The sequence below is a fragment of the Trichechus manatus genome, unplaced genomic scaffold (genome assembly GCF_000243295.1).
Source record: "Trichechus manatus latirostris isolate Lorelei unplaced genomic scaffold, TriManLat1.0 scaffold00056, whole genome shotgun sequence".
Lineage (NCBI taxonomy): Eukaryota > Metazoa > Chordata > Mammalia > Sirenia > Trichechidae > Trichechus > Trichechus manatus.
The window spans coordinates 12,749,061-12,765,635 of NW_004443992.1; the positions used below are offsets into that span (position 1 = coordinate 12,749,061).

Below are 16,575 nucleotides of genomic sequence, written 5' to 3' on the forward strand. Positions count from 1 at the left end.
TGAGTTACAGAGTAGAATTGAGCACCATAGGTTTTTCTTGGCTGTGCCAACCTTTTAGTTAGTAATAGAGCACAAACTGTTTGTGCTACCCAGGGACGTTTATCCTTTATCTTCTTCTTGTTGGCCGCTGTCAAGTCGATTCCTACCCATAGAAACCGCATGTGACAGAGTAAAACTGCCCCATAGGGTTTTCTTGGCTGTCGTCTTTATGGAGGCAGATTGCCAGGTCTTTCTCCCAAGGAGCCACTGGAAGGTTCAAACCACCAATCTTCCAGTTAGCAGCTGAGCACTTAACTATTGCACCACTGGGGCTCCTTTTATTCTCTATACCCATTGTCATTTCCCACCAATACTCAGCACAATTGTTTTCCCTCACTAGTCACTCTATGCTCCCTTATATCCTTACTACCCAGTAGACACGATGCTTTTCCTCCTGTGTGGATTGCCTGTTCACCTCCCATGTTTCCTATCTACATAGGCCCTATCTTCAGGGACAAATTCCATTTAATTCATGAAGCCTTATCCAGTGACGTGGAATCACAGTGTGCTTTCTTTTCTCCAGAATCCCACAAGCCTAACTACTCCAGCCCCTTTACTATGCTGTGTGTTGGCATTCTTAGCTCCAGTGTTTGCAGAGTCACTGTTGACCAGTGACCCCTAAGTCCATGCCCTTGTCTGATTTGGCATTTTGTTGATTGTGCCATGGGTTGGTCTGAGAGAGAAAAGTTACTTGGCTAGTAAAAGAAACTAACCAGCAATTTACTTGTGTCTCACACATGGTTACTATCACTGAGTGATTTTATTTCTTTGTAAAAAATGCCTCTGCAAGAAACAAGCTTATTTTGGCTATTGATAGACATGAAGGAGGTAGAAGATGATTTGAAAAGTGATGAGGAGTCTTAGACAAGAAAAAGAAAAGATTTTTTAATAAAGAGCAAAAATTAACAGGTAGTGATGACCAAGATCCACAATGTATGGATATGGAAACAGGAATCCTCTTGGCATCTTATTGGTTATAGAGAATCCTACTAATTGGTGTAAACATTGCTTATCAAAGGAGACATACTAGTAAGAGCTAACATTTACTGAATATTTACTGTGTGTCAGCCATTATGTTCAAAGCTTTGTACCATATAATCTTCTAACTATCTCGATGACACCTAACAACAACAACGACAACACTGTTAAGTAGGTGCTGTCATTATCTCTGTTTTACAGATGAGAGAATTGAGACACAGAGGTATAAGCCTCACCCAAGGTAACATAACTAGTACATGGGTTGGAGCTGGGATATGAATCCCAGCAGTCAGACTCCAAAGCTTTGCTAATGATATATTGCTTTAAAGATTAAAATATCAGTGGATGCTGAAAAGACAATTAATTAGTGGAATGAGAGAAAAACATGGCTCCCATTGGAAATATGGTTCTAGAGGAAGCTAGGAATCCACACAAACATTTTTACTTTCTACAATTTGGAAGACTGCGCTGCCTTCCAATGAATCCTTCATAAATGATAAGGGTCTACTCTACTTTCTCCGGTGTTATTACTTCATGTGTAGCCATCTTGCATTTGCACGTGGATTGTAAAGTCTTTGAGGAAAGTTAAGTGCCTTATCTTTTACTTCAGAGGCAACAAAAAAAGTAGGAAGAGCATTGACTTAAGGATTGCCCAGACCAGGAAAGCCTCACATACCATCAAGTAGCTTTGCCAAGTCAATAGGCCAACATTTCTTTGTCTGCAAACTCAGGGATCTTAAAAGAGTAAGTTGAAAGAGAGTCAGGTATTTGTTCTGAGATTTACATAGGATGTAGCACAGTGGCATTGCCTTTCAGGGATAGGTTCTCAAGTCACAGAGTACAAAATACCATTGGAAATCCCGTATGTTTACCTTAAGACACAGAATACAACATTATTGTTTAAAAGAGATAGTTGTTTCTTCAGTTGGGCACCAGATGAAGTAGGTGGCTTGCATTTAAGGGTGGTAACACGTGAAAAAATATAAATATTGTAACATGAGAATCATTTTCAATGTTGTAAGATGCTCACAGCATGAAAGACAAGCAGAGACCCATGGGGAACAGTTCATTTCTCCAGTCTCTGCTCTCTTCTCAGCATACACTCTGGGGCACTCTCTCATTGAGAAGGATGGTGAATGAAATTGCTCTCATCATTTAAGTTATTCTTTTCCCATCCTTCCTCCCTCCCTCTCTTTTATAGCTCCCTCTGGCCATGTATGTGCAACTGAATTTGTGTAAATCAATTGTGTTTGATGTGATCCCCTTCTTTGTACAGGAAGGAACTTTGAAAATTATAAAGCAGCAGGGAAATGTTACACTTTTCCTATTATTTGTCTCAAGAAGATAGATTGACACAGTAGCTGCAACAATGGGTTCAGACATAGCAATGATTTTGAGGATGGCTCAGGACCAGGAAGTGTTTTGTTCCGTTGTGCAAAGGGTCACTATGAAGTCAGAACTGACTTGGCGACACCTAACAACAACAGCGTTATTCCTCTTAGGACAAAGTACAGTTCTGAGCTACAAAAAGTATTCAGTAAACATTTGCTGATAGCTGACTTGATTTTGGCTTGAAATTTTAACATTATATTGAAACCTTGCTGAAGGTGTATCTATAAATAGATTGTTGTTCATATTAACATCAGACTGAAGAACCTCACTTTCTTTTAGATCTGTAAACAACTCAATAATTGATCATTTGAGGACTTGTTGTTGTTGTTTTAGTACAATCAGTTATAAAAAGATGAGAAATTTATAAAATAACAAATAATGTTTGAGTCTAAAAAATACAGGTGCCCATCTACACAACATCACATAAGAATACATAGCTTCATGTGGCTGCCTCCAAGAAATTAATCACATTATGACCAATTCGTTATGGCAATGTTTTTAAGAAACTTATTAGAATTCTTTATATTATACTTTATTTTGAGAACTCTGTAGTACACAACCTCTATAAAGACATAAGCCACTAAACAATCAAACGCAGAAAAATGATGTGTTGTTGAAGCAAGCAATATGAAGAGTAAATGGTAAAAGGAAAGAGAAAAAAATCACTAAAGCAGTCTGTGTAAAAAGCCTGTTACCAAGATATACAAGGAGGAGCTGGAAAGCAAATAAAAGTGTTCTTGGCAGTGGCTAAAAATAACACTATTTAAAGTGCACATAAGGAGGTGGAAATGGCAGAAAAGGTTAATATTACAAAGAGAGAAAGAACTTAAGCAAAAGGAATGACTAGTATAAAAAGAAAGGCAAAATATAGTGGAAGATAAGTAATTATAGGGAGGGCAGAAATTATTAAATCCTTGAAAGTGAAAAAATGAGCCTGAGGGTTATATTAACAAAGAAAAGAAAGCTGTATGTGGCTTTGAGGAAGTGAGGCAATCGTGGAGTGTTTCTCCAGGTAAAACTTTGTTTAACCTCATAGTATTGGAGAAAAGGGACATCCAAGTGTTGTAACTACCCTTAGCCTTCACGTTCATTTATTCTTTCAGCAAAATATTTATTTAGTACTTCTCTGTGCTGAGGATACAAAGATAAAACAAGACTAAGAAAATGGTAGGAGACAGTTATTGATTCTATTTTACAGGTAGAAAATTTGCCATTTTAGTCAGTTTATTTGACTCACAAGTGAGTTGTTTTTCCCCCTAGCTAAATAATAAAGGTAGCATTTTTCTTTAAGTAGCCACCCTTCATGCTCCCTGGGTGACATAAATGGTTTGCACTCGGGCCCCAGTGGCACAGTGGTTAAGAGCCTGGCTGCTAACCAAAAGATTGCGTTCAAATCCACCAGCCGCTCCTTGGAAACCGTATGGGGCAATGGGGGCAGTTCTACTGTGTCCTGTAGGGTCGCTAGGAGTCAGAATTGACTCAGTAGGAATGAGTTTGATTTTAGGGGTTTTACTAACGTACACGTTGGCAGTTCGAATCCACCCAGTAGCACCACCGAAGAAAAGCCTGGCGATCTGCTTCTGTAAAGATTACAGCCAAGAAAACCCTATGCAGTAATTTTTAAAAACAGTTTATCCAGTAAGAGGAACCAGAGAGTCCATTTGCTTGTCTGTAAAATAGAGAAGAAGAGAAAAAGAAAAGTATCAGGAGAATATTTTTGGTGGGATGAATTCACTATTCAGTAAATTTGCTAGACGTAATTTCAGGCCAGGAAAGAACACTAAACGTGACGTTAAGATTTTGACATTTGGCTTATAAAAGAAGGTAAAGACAAGTAAAGAAAATTAAAATGTATAGCAATATTTGGAAACATTTGAAGATGCTTGGAGGGTCATGCCCATACTCATATGCAAAGCATCTGTTGTGTATATTCACATAATCTTCCTATGTTTTCACTTTAAAATATACACTCTTGGAGACAGGATAGGGGAGATTATGCAAATGTATGAATCTTAATGATAAGTTCATTACTGAACATGTTGACATGAATTTCAAGAAATGATAAATATAGACCCTAGGATTTATGAGACTTAAAAAAAAAAAAAATTGCTACTCCTGGAGAACTTACTTGGAAATTGCCAATAAAAGAACTGAGATACAAATGACAGCAGATGATGTATAAACCAGATTACATTATGCCCTGCAGTAATGAATAGGGAAGGGGGCACTGTGATAAACTTGGGGTGATGATCAATATTTGGAGTACTAAGATAGGCAGAAAGGTAATTAGGCTCATTATGGACAGTTAACACAGATAACATAATTTGGGAAATTGTACATTTGAGAATTACAGGGAATTTTTTTCTAGGTTAATGGATTTGCAATGATATCTATTAAAGTACATAAGACATTTTGCCTCTAGGGAATCTACTAAAAAAAAATGAAATATACAAAATTTTCAGTAAATGTAATCTAAAATGAAAAGGCGGAATGGGGTATGTTGGTGAATAAAGTGGTGGTGTGACTTCCTACTTGGAATTTACAATAATTTTTCATTCAAAGAGTTTTAAGGCTATTAATTTCACATCACAGCTCCCCATGAAGCAAGTAAAGCATTTGTAGTGTGTTGCCCAAGTTCATTCCTCGTAATAAGGCAAGGCCAAATTGATAATAAAAGCAAGCTATCTTGACAAATTCTTGGTCTTCTCAAGTTACAACTGCGACCCCTGGATACCTTTGCAATCATTTTGATCCCCAGTTTACTACTGGGCACAATACCTTTATCTTAGAGGCAGGAGCTGTAACTTAATTAATTTTCGTTAAGTGCCTTGAGGACCACTGATGTTATTGAAATGTACAAATTAATACATTATTTATTGTTAATTTATAATAAGTGTTTGTTAATTACACAGCTCTAGCTGGGAGAAAAACTTGCCCTGTTTCTGAAACTGAATACCTTCCCCAAAATAATTTCTTATTTTTTAATAAGGATATATTGGAAGCAATTTCATCAATAATGGAAGATCCAATTACTGGTCTTCTAGATTAAGGCATTCTTTTATGTGAGGTTTTAATGCTAGAGTGCGAAGTTCAAACATTGCCGATGAAATCTCAGACTAATTAAATGATCATAGCCTGAGGGGAAGGGCAACCAAGACTCCACTATTAATCTTCCCAAGAATAGCCTCTATATGTGCTGAACAGATGGATATATGCCTTATTTCCAAAGAAAAAAAAGTTGTGAGGGATTGTTTGGGGTGAAAAAAACTTCATTTTTTAATACAAAAGGAAGAATAGCATTTCTTTTTGAATTCCTTTTCAGCTTTTTGCAGAAGAACTGGCCATATTTAAGAATGCAATGACGGATTAAACAAAATGAATTCTACTAGGTCTTCACTCATTCAAATGTTTAGAGCTGGCACAAAACTAATAGTGACAATAATTATCACCAATTCTTTAGGAAAACTTGATATGTGCTAGGCACTCCTCTGAGCTTGTTTCATTGACCTCATTGTGCAGGTAAGGGAACTGAGGCACAGAGACGTTAATAACTTAAGAATAAGTGGCAGAGAAGGAGGTGTTGGGTTGCTCCACAGCCTCTCCTCTTAATTACTCACTATTAACCACTCCTGTATAGACTGTTTTTTCATGATGAGAGAGAAAGATTCTGCATCATCCTAACAACTTGCTTGCATGGAGTGAACAGGAGTTCTCAGCTGTAGGGCAGGAGCAGGAATCCAAGACTGAGTCACAGGAACTGAGGTCCAACTTCAAACAATCCTCCAGGAAAGACTTTCTGTGTCTTACTGCGTTGAAATGGGATTTCCTATCTAGAAGACTGAAGCAATAGTTTCTAAGTGTTTTAAAACTGCATTTTGCAGTGGCACCTCTTCACCTACCTGGTAGTTCTCTGCTGCTCCACTTGCCACCTGTTTCATGTCCACAAGAGAAATGGCATGTCATAGATTGAATTGTGTCCCCCCAAAATATGTGTCAACTTGGCTAGGCATGATTCCCAGCATTGTGTGATTGCCCACCATTTTGTCTCTGATGTGATTTTCTTTTGTGTTGTAAATCCTACCTCTGTGATGCTAATGAGGCAGAATTACAGGCAGTTATGTTAATGAGGCAAGATTTCAATCTACAAGATTAGGTTTCGTTTTAAGTCAATCTCTTTTGAGATATGAAAGAGAGAAGCAAGCAGATAGACGGGGGTGGGGGTGGGGGTGGTTGCCTCCTACCATCAATCAAGTAGTGCCAGGAGCAGAGCACGTCCAATGGACTCGGATTCCTGTGCTGAGAAACTCCTAGACCAGGGGAAGACTGATGATAAGGACCTTCTTCCAAAGCAAATTGAGAGAGAAATCTTCCCCTGGAGCTGGCACCCTGAATTCAGACTTCTAGCCTACTAGACTGTGACAGAATAAATTTCTGTTAAAGCCATCCACTTGTGGTATTTCTGTTATAGCAGCTCTAGATAACCAAGATGTGGTAGTTGGTGCAACTCCTTTAAATCTTTTTTCTTAATTATGGATGGATATATATATATACGTACGTGTGTGTATGTATATATGTATGTGTGTGTGTATGTATATATGTATATGTGTGTATGCACATATGTATGTGTGTGTATGTATATATGTATGTGTGTGTGTATACATATGTGTATATGAATCTATATATATGTGTGTGTGTATATATGTATGTATACGTATATATGGAGCCCTGGTGGCAAAGTGGTTAAGAGCTCGGCTGCTAACCAAAAGGTCAACAGTTCAAAGCCACTAGCTGCGCCTTGGAAACCATATGGGACAGTTCTACTCTGTCCTATAGGGTCACTATGAGTTGAAATTGACTCGACAGCAATGGGTTTGTTTTTGGTTTTATATGTATATCTATATGTGTGTATGTATATATATGCATATACATATATGTGTGTGCCTGTGTGTATACACATACACACCACTACTACTACCACCCATCGCCGTTGAGTCAATTCCAACTCATAGTGACCGTATAGGATAGAGTAGAGCTTCCGCATAAAGTTTCCAAGGCTGTAATCTTTACGGGAGCAGGCTGCCATGTCTTTCTCCCGCAGAGCAGCTGGTAAGTTCTAACTGCCAGCCTTTCAGGTAGCAGCCAAGTGCTTAATCACTGCACCACCAGGGCTCCATATACACATACACATATGTATATATATGGCAAAAATTTTCCATTTTAACCATTTTTAAGTATATAATTCAGTGACATTAATTATATTTACCATATTGTACAACCATCACCACTATCCATTTCCAGAAGTTGTCCATCACCCCCAACAGAAACTCCGTACTCCTTTAATAATAACTCCCCAGTCTTCCCTCCCCTGGTAACCACTGGTAAACTTTTATCTCTGTGCATACAATATCTGTCCTTTTGTGACTGACTTATTTCACTCAGTGTAATGTTTTCAAGGGTCATCTACAATGTAGCATGTGTCAGAACTTCATTTCTCCTTATGGCTAAATAAGATTCCATTGTATATGTATATATGTATATATATATACACACACACACACGTATATATATACCACATTTTGGTTATCCATTCATCTTTTGATGGACAGTTAGGTTGCTTCTATCTTTTGGATATTGCAAATAATGCTGCAGTAAACATTGGTATGCAAGTATCTGAGTCCCTGCTTTCAAGGGTTTTGAGTATATGCTGAGGAGTGAAATTACTCAGTCATTTGGTAATTCTGTGTTTAAATTTTTGAGGTTCCACCAAACTGTTTTCCATAGTGGCTGCACAATTTCACATTCCCACCAATAATGGATGAGGGTTCCAGTTTCTCCACATCCTCATCAACACTTGTTAGTTTCAGTTTTTTCTGATCATAGCCCATTGCTGTCGGGTTGATTCTGACTCATAGTGACCCTATTGGACAGAGTAGAACTGCCCCCATAGGGTTTCCAAGGAGCGACTGTTGGATTCACACCACCAACCTTTTTGGTTAGCAGCCTGAGCTCTTACCCACTGTGGCACCACGGCTTCTTTTCTGATAATAGCCATCCTAAAAGGGTGAAGTGGTGTCTGGTAGTTTTGACTTGCATTTCCCTAATGACTAATGACTTTAAGCATCTTTTCATGTGCTTATTAGCCGTTGTATATCTTTGGAGAAATGTCTAGTCAAGTTCTTTGCCCATTTTTAAATTGGGTTGTTTGTCTTTTTGTGGTCGAGTTGTGGTGTTGTTAGTTGCTGTTGAGTTGATTCCAAGTTGTAGGAATTCTTTATATATTCTGAATATTAAAGCCTTATCAGATATGTGGTTCCCAAATATTTTTCTCCCATTCTGTAGGTTGTCCCTTCACTTTCTTGATAAAATCCTTTGATGTACAAAAGGTTTTAATTTTGATGAAGTCCAATTTATTTTTTGTTGTAATGCTCATGCTTTTGGTACCATATATAAGAATCCATTATCAAAAACAAAGTCTGGAAGATTTACTCATTTTCTTCTAAGAATTTTATGATTTTCATTCTTATATTTAGGTAAGTGATCTATTTTGAGTTAATTTTCATATAGGGTGTGAATTATTGGTTCAACTTCATTCTTTTGCATGTGGAAATACAGTCGTCCAACCCCATTTGTTTAAAGAGACAATTCTTTCCCCACTAAATGGATTTAGCATCCTTGTTGAAAATCAATTGTCCACAGGTGTATGGGTTTATTTCTGGACTCTCAGTCCTTTTCCACTGGTCTATATGTCTTATCCGTATAACAGTACCACACTGTTTGATTCCTGTAGCTTTATAATGGGTTTTGAAATCTGGAAGTGTGAGTCCTCCTACTTTGTCCTTCTTTTTAAAGATTGTTTTGGCTATTCAGTATCCATTGCAATTGTAATTTCATGTGAACTTGGGGATTGGCTTTTTCAGTTTTGCAAAAAAAAAAAAAAAAAAAGACCGTTGGAATTTTGATAGGGATTGCATTTTTGAATCGGTAGATCGCATTGACAATGTTAAGTCTTCCAATCCATGAACACAGGATGACTCCTTTAAATCTTTAGTGTTGGTATATGTGTTTATTTTCTTTATAACACTGTATTTCTCTGCATGTCAGGGAATATGGCCGATGTCTGAGAACTGGTGGGACCAGAAGCCATGACATTGTAATTTCTCTCTACTCTGTATGGAGAAGGCTTCAGGGACCAAGTCAAGCCAATTCTTTATCTGGGGACAGATAAAATCCTCGAACATGGCAATGGCATCTTAAAAAAAAAAAAAAAAGGATTTTGGTGGTATTTATTTACAACATCTTTGTTTGCAGGGAAAATTTGGTACATGAAACAGAATATTTTATTATACAATCTTGACAATAATTTGTATTATACAAGATCCATCTTTTAGCACCCTTGATAACTATGTACTTTACTTTATGAAGTTTATGTATGTTAGGTGTCTAAGGGAAGGGTGAGTTCATCTCGATCTTAGAAAACATGGTTACCAGACGTAGGAGGTCATAGGTTAAAAATAAAGCCTTGGTACTAACATTTGGAAAACAATTTATTCTTGGTACTTGTAACTAACCTAAGATGACCTAGAAATCATTAAGCAGTCATATTTAGGTTACTTCTGTAGATGCTAAAAATGGGATAAGGTCCATCCCATGACTGATGACATGTGGTATTTATACATCACTCTCCTCAGACAATTGCATAAAATCAGCCACAGTCAATATCACATCAGCTAGAGGTAAAAAGTTATATTTAGGGGTAACTTCAGTGGGATAGAATGACTGAGAATTTGATCTTAATTAATTACTTTCTTTCTATTATCTTTTCAAACAGACTTCTACTAGTAATAGAAATCTAGAAAAAATATGATTTGTGTAAGTAGTTAGGCTAAAAATAGACAGCGAGTCTTCCTACTCTGAAAGCAATAAAATTTCCAATGCTATGCCAGTCCAAACTGGAATTGGTAAGAGTAGGAGTAGGGAAGAGGAATTGACTATGGCAATGTATAGTACCCCACACAATATTTACATGTTAGGGTATTTTATTCCAAGTGTTTGGTTGGAATTTAATGCTCATGCCCATCCTTTGATGTAATAATCCCCCTCATAGCCTGGAACCCTGACGTTCAGGCAGAAGTCCTCAGATATGTAAAAAAAAAAGTCCTAGTGAAGGTCCAAGTCAATCTCTTCTTACTCTGAGATGCAGTTTTCTCAGTTCACTGCACTGTAAATCTTGTAAGGATTTTCCTGATTTTCAATTCTTCTTTCTGGTATCAGTCCCTCTTCTGCTGCTACATCCTGTTTGCTCCCCAGGATCAGAACATTTTCTTCCAAGTCCAAGAATACCCAAGTCCACATTTACAAATTAGGACTCAAGGGCCCTTTTTGCTTTTAGTTTTACTAGGTACCACATCCAGTAGAGCTCGGTTGTAATTTTGTACAGTGTCAGTTGGTGCTTCTAATTTGTGACTTCTCTTTCTATAAAGTGAATTAATTGCCTGCTCTATTAATTCTACAAGATCCATGGATCCTTAGTGTTCAGTTTGCTTAGAATGAGTTACAGTGTATTTGTTTCCTCTCAAATATGATTTCTGGCTGAGCTTTAGATGCATTCCTTTTAGATAGCATCCTTATATCTTGGATGATTTATTCACTTTCATGTTCCCCAGAATTTATTGCTAAAGGTTGACATGAATACTTACAGCTTGGGCCATAATATAATCTCCTGAATGGCAATTAATAAATAATAGATGGTGACTCTTGTTGACAGAGGAGCTAGGCTTTCTCAGATAGTTTTCATCTTCATGTTTTCACTAAACTTCATGTCATACATCCCTAGGGGATGATGGAGTGAAATATTTTCTGTAAACTCCAAAGCTTTTACTGGTGCTTCAATACCCCAAACCTCTGTGTTGCCTTTGGTTTTCTTGTCAGACATGATCTTACTCAGTTCTGTTTCTTCAATCTATTTTCCTTCCTGGGAGTATAAGAAATATGCCACTTTATAGATTTAATAGTAACATATCCTCAATATACATGACTTGGCAAGTAGCACTTGAAAATTGTTCCTGAAGTTTCTTATAATTTTTTGGGGGGCCTTAGTCTCGTTGCATTTGTTGAAGATAGACCATCACCTATAAAATGCAGTGTCTATTGTCATCAAGTATATTATTCAAACTGCAAAGTTGCCTCCTGTAAGTTAATTATGAATCTACAAAGTAACATTCAGTTTGTGCAGTTTGCCCACTTGACTAGGCTCCAGGACTAATCTAGACCAAGGCCCTTATTTTAGAGAGGAGGAAGCTGTAGGCCAGTTTAAGTGGCTTGCCCAGAATCAAGCAGCTAGTTAAGTGGCAGGAAGCTACTCTGAACCCTTACCTCATGATTTCCAGTTTGGTGTGTAGAGAGCAGAGACTTACTACATCTTTAGGCGGTAAAGCATGTGGTACAGAGCAAGAAATCTAGAGTCAGACTGCCTGAATTCAGTTCTCAGTTCTGATGCTTATTAAGCACATGAGTTTGGACAAGTTATTTAACTGCTCTGTGCCTCCATTTCCTCAGCAGTAAAATGGGGCCTCAGTAATACCAGCAGCACAACTGTGAGGATTATAGTAGATTAATATGTGTAAAGCACTTAGAACAGTTCTTGGCACAGATTAAGCACCCCATTCACTGTAAGCTATTAGTATCAGTGTCATTATATTAACTGTTTCCAGAACACATGGAGCGTGTGTATTGTTATTTAACTTTGTATGCATTTGTATGCATTAGACCTTTATTATACTTCTTTTATACTCCTTACATGACTTCATTTTGTGCTAAGCAACTGGTAGTAGTGTTCATCGTGGCAACATTAGCAGAAGCAAAAACAGTGATGATAGTAATAAAAGGTAGTATTGTTTATTGAGTCTTACTATGTGGTAAACACTGAAGTGGGTACTTTATGTACATGATCCTACACAGAAATTTATTTCTAGAAATTCAAGTGGAGTCTCTTTATGACAGTAATCCCCTTTGTAGCCAAAGAGGAATGTGGGCTTTGGTCCTAGTGGAAAAGCTCTGGATGTGGAAACAAGAGCCCTGATAGAATTCTTTCTATTTTTAAAATAATCCTTGTGCTGCTAATATTTATATGGCCTAATCTTGTTACAGAAAAGTAGAGGATTGGCTAGGGGAGCAAATGGAGGTCAAGGCAAGAGGTGAGAGAAGGGGGAGACGGGGCAAGACAAATAGTACAAATGGGAATATTATCTAACAGAAAACAAATTATTAAAATTCACTTGTTTCATTTCTTCTTTTTGTAATTTTATATCATATAAAAAGTTTTCCCCATTTCTCGATGCCCAAATAGAAATACTCCTTGGACAATAAGGCTTGACACACAAAAGTTGTTTTCTTTTTTACCATTGACTAAATAAACTGTATTCGACATGCATTAATAGCTACTAGGGTAAGGTAAAATATTTAATCACAAAAATTATAATCACTTCAGTGCTCTTAGATTTGTGTATACTATTTGTTCTTTAATAATTATCAAAACAACGATGGCTATAATAAAAACTACAATATATATAGGAGTTCCTTGGACAGGTACTGTGAGAGAAGGACTCACTATGTTAAACAAAAAAAACCAAACCCTTTGCCATTGAGTTGATTCTGACACATAGTGACCCTGTAGGACAGAGTAGAACTGCCCCATAGGGTTTCCAAGGAGCAGCTAGTGGATTTGAACTCCTGACCTTTTGGTTAGCAGCCAGTCTCTTAACCACTGCATCACCAGGGCTCCACTCACTATGTTAGGTGCTCTATACGTGTGAAGGTGTGTGTGTGTTTATATCACACATTTATATGTACACACACCGTCACACACATACTTTATGGATAGCTACAACCTTTCAAATTCATACGTGCATGTGCATATGCACACACATGCATATAAATTTCTGTATCGTATATATTATCATTTTAAATCTTCACCACAACTTTATGGAGAAGGAAAGCAAGGCTCAGAGAAGTCAAACCACTTTCTCAAGGTCACAACAAGTAGCAAAGCTGGGGTTTGACCCCAAGTTCCACCTACTTAGAGCCCGCCTTTTTAGATACCCAAAAAGAAATATTCTTGTTAACAGTAGTAAGTCTTTTCACTACACCACACCGTGCCATTTGGAGAAGGATCACTTTTTGCCGTTTCTTTTCCAGAATCTCCAAGCAAAGATTTTGGTCCTACTCTGGGCTTAAAAAAATCCAGTTCCTTGGAGAGCCTACAGACTGCTGTCGCTGAGGTCAGAAAGAATGAACTTCCCTTCCACAGGCCCCGGACACACATGGTTCGTGGCCGTGGCTGCAACGAGAGCTTCAGAGCGGCCATTGACAAATCCTACGATGGGCCTGAAGAATTTGAAGCTGGTAGGGAATGCGCTTCCTTAAGTGGTTTCTTCATCTCGTTATTATCCTCAAATCATGAGCAAGAATATGTGCTTAAATACAGAGAAAAATGATTCAAGGATCACAATTATATTTTTGATATTAAAAGTAATTCATTTTCCTGATATGTTTTGCCCTTTGGCTTAACGAACATGGAACTGGATAGCGCAAGATGCAATTTATTTTACAGTGCAAACGCTAAAGAAATGTTCTCCTTCACTTTCCTACAAGGACCAACTGTCATTTGCCCTTAGGATAGGAGCACTAAGTATGCATTTCTTGACATTCTTATTAAAGTCATTAGAAGCAGCAGCATCAACCTGAGGACTGACTGCATTAATTGGGTAGAGGCAGCTGGGTTATATTTGTACTCAAAAACCTCTCCTTGGAATAAACTTGCCCTGTTTGTTTCCCAGCATGTGGGCTTTTTGAGCTGATCAAGGTTAACAAGCCAGCTTTTCAAGAGGTTAGTGTTTTACCACATATCAAGCCGTTCTTACTCCAGCCAAGCAACCACCATCGTCCCCCACCCCCTGACATCAAACCTTGCTTGAAGTAACGGGATTTCAGGCAGTCATCTCTTCAAAGGGTACAGGTAGCCACATGGAAGGGTAGAACTCTGGAGCGCTTTTGTTCATTCGTCTGTATTTTATATTTTAACTTTTCTTTCTACACTAACCGTAAGTGCCCCTAAACATGTGTATTGATTTTTTTTTCTCTGTACAGACGGTCTGTCTGATAAGAGCTCTCACTCTGGCCAAGGAGCTGTGAATTGTGAATCTGCTCCTCAGGGGAACTCTGAGCTAGAGGACGTGGAAAATAAAGCCAGAAAAGTCAAAAAACCAAAAGAGAAGGAGAAGAAAAAGGAAAAGGGCAAGTTGAAAGTCAAGGAGAAAAAGAGAAAAGAGGAAAATGAAGATCCAGAAAGGAAAATAAAGAGGAAGGGATTTGGCGCCATGCTGAGGTATGGGCCTGCTTAGAAGGCAAAGTTGATTTTGTACCTTTTATCTTGGTGAAATCACTCATTTGTATGTTCTTAGGAAAATATGCAAGATTTCCCTCTTTTTCAGCTAAACGCATAAATCTAAGCTTTGAATGTGCTTGTTCCTTGTCTGCAGAGCACAAAGTAGCCTTCCTGGGCTGCTGCTGAAGCCCATGGTGATGACAGGAAGCTCTCATAAGTCTGTTGTCAAAAAAAGGCCAACACTTCATAGAGCCATGAGCAATGCACACAGCCCTTTGTACCAAAACATTATGTGGGCAAATTAAATGCTTCTTCACATCAGGTTCTGGGATAGCAAAAGTCAAGAGGGTCCTCAATGGTCACCTCTAGAACACCTCCTTTGAATTAGAGAAGTCTGAGTAGATGAACTTAATGTTACCATGATCCCAGGGATTGTGCACTGGCCAGTCCTGTGGGTGCTTTAGTCATCACCTTCAGAAGCACGGTGGTGCAGTGGAGATGCCCCGGCATATGCAGCCAGATGGTGCTGGTGTGAATCCATGACCCTGCCCACACATGCGGGGCTTCATGCATGTGGTTCACCTTTCTGAGCCTTACTTTCCTCACTTAAAAAATGGAGTTAGCATACCTGCTCTACTAACTCAGTGGGGTTGTGAGACTGGGAAACAAAATTTCATATCAGTTCATTAACTAGGCATGGCTCAGCAGGGTACAGTCAGAAAACAGTTTCATTTCTTCTCCCACAGCTACCTTCAAATGTATTCTGTTGATACTCTGGTGACTTCTCTGCACCTTTATGACCTCTCAGCTTTCAGGTCACTTTTGGGTATTAAAACAACCTCTTTGTTAGGAGCTAAAAAGTCCAGTCCAATCTAAACCCAAATGTACCTTCTCCATGCTTCTCAGGCCTCAGTCCCAGTGAGGGCCCCGCACTGTGGTCAGAGACAGGATTCCATTTTCTGCTACTTCCCAGTCACTGGAACCAGGGACAGCAGAAGAGCATTATTAAAACAGGATATAGTTTTACTTGACTGGTGTGTCTAGTATAATCTGGCTGCCATGGCCCTTTGTGGGCCACTTTGAGGGCTTCTTCAGAGAGTTTCTTCTATGCTAGTCTCTGGTGTAAGAGATACATTTTCCCACTGACTACCTAAGGCCCTCTTACCCTTATCTTCTGACCTCAGAAAGTACATCCCTGGAGTCTCCTTACCATAGCTATTAGACTTCTTGGATAAATTCAGTTTGAGATGGCTCTAGTCCTGACTACCTTCCTTCTTGGCTCACTAGATATACTGATCTCTTACCCCCACAAATTATAGACATGCAGCCTGCTTCCACTGCTCCTCCCTTTCTCCTTACTGTGCCATAGGGATGCGCCAACAAACCTCTCATCACTAGCCTTCTCCAGGAGTTAAGCATCAGGTTTTATGCCTCCCAACTTCAGGAGCACATGCCAAACTCTCCCAAGAACTCTGTCATGCATGGGGAAAGGGGAATATCAGTAAATTTTTGCAAGTCACAAAGCAAACAGGTAGGAAGTGGGATGACAGTCTCTCTTCATAAAATTATTCCATATTATCTGAGGGTTTCTATTGTAGGCCCCCTCACTTGTTTTGTTGGGGGTGGGAAAGGGAAGCTACCCTTTCCCTTGCTTTCTTTAATTCTATGATTTCCCATCAAAGAGAATCTGCCTCTTCAATTAATTTCTACACTTACGTGGACTGAAAGTGAGTGATGGGAGATGATAGTTGATGGGCTAGTTTGGTCACCTCTTAGTAAATCGT

At 38.5% G+C, this 16,575-nt stretch overlaps 1 protein-coding gene across 1 annotated transcript in view; it reads left to right on the plus strand.

The window, feature by feature from the left end:
• Positions 1-16,575, plus strand: part of PARD3B (par-3 family cell polarity regulator beta) — a 588,698-nt gene that overhangs the window by 371,608 nt on the left and 200,515 nt on the right. The window contains exons 17-18 of the mRNA XM_023732913.1: positions 13,603-13,809; positions 14,554-14,791. Coding sequence (XP_023588681.1) covers positions 13,603-13,809; positions 14,554-14,791 — 445 coding nt within the window. The remainder of the gene's footprint in view (positions 1-13,602; positions 13,810-14,553; positions 14,792-16,575) is intronic.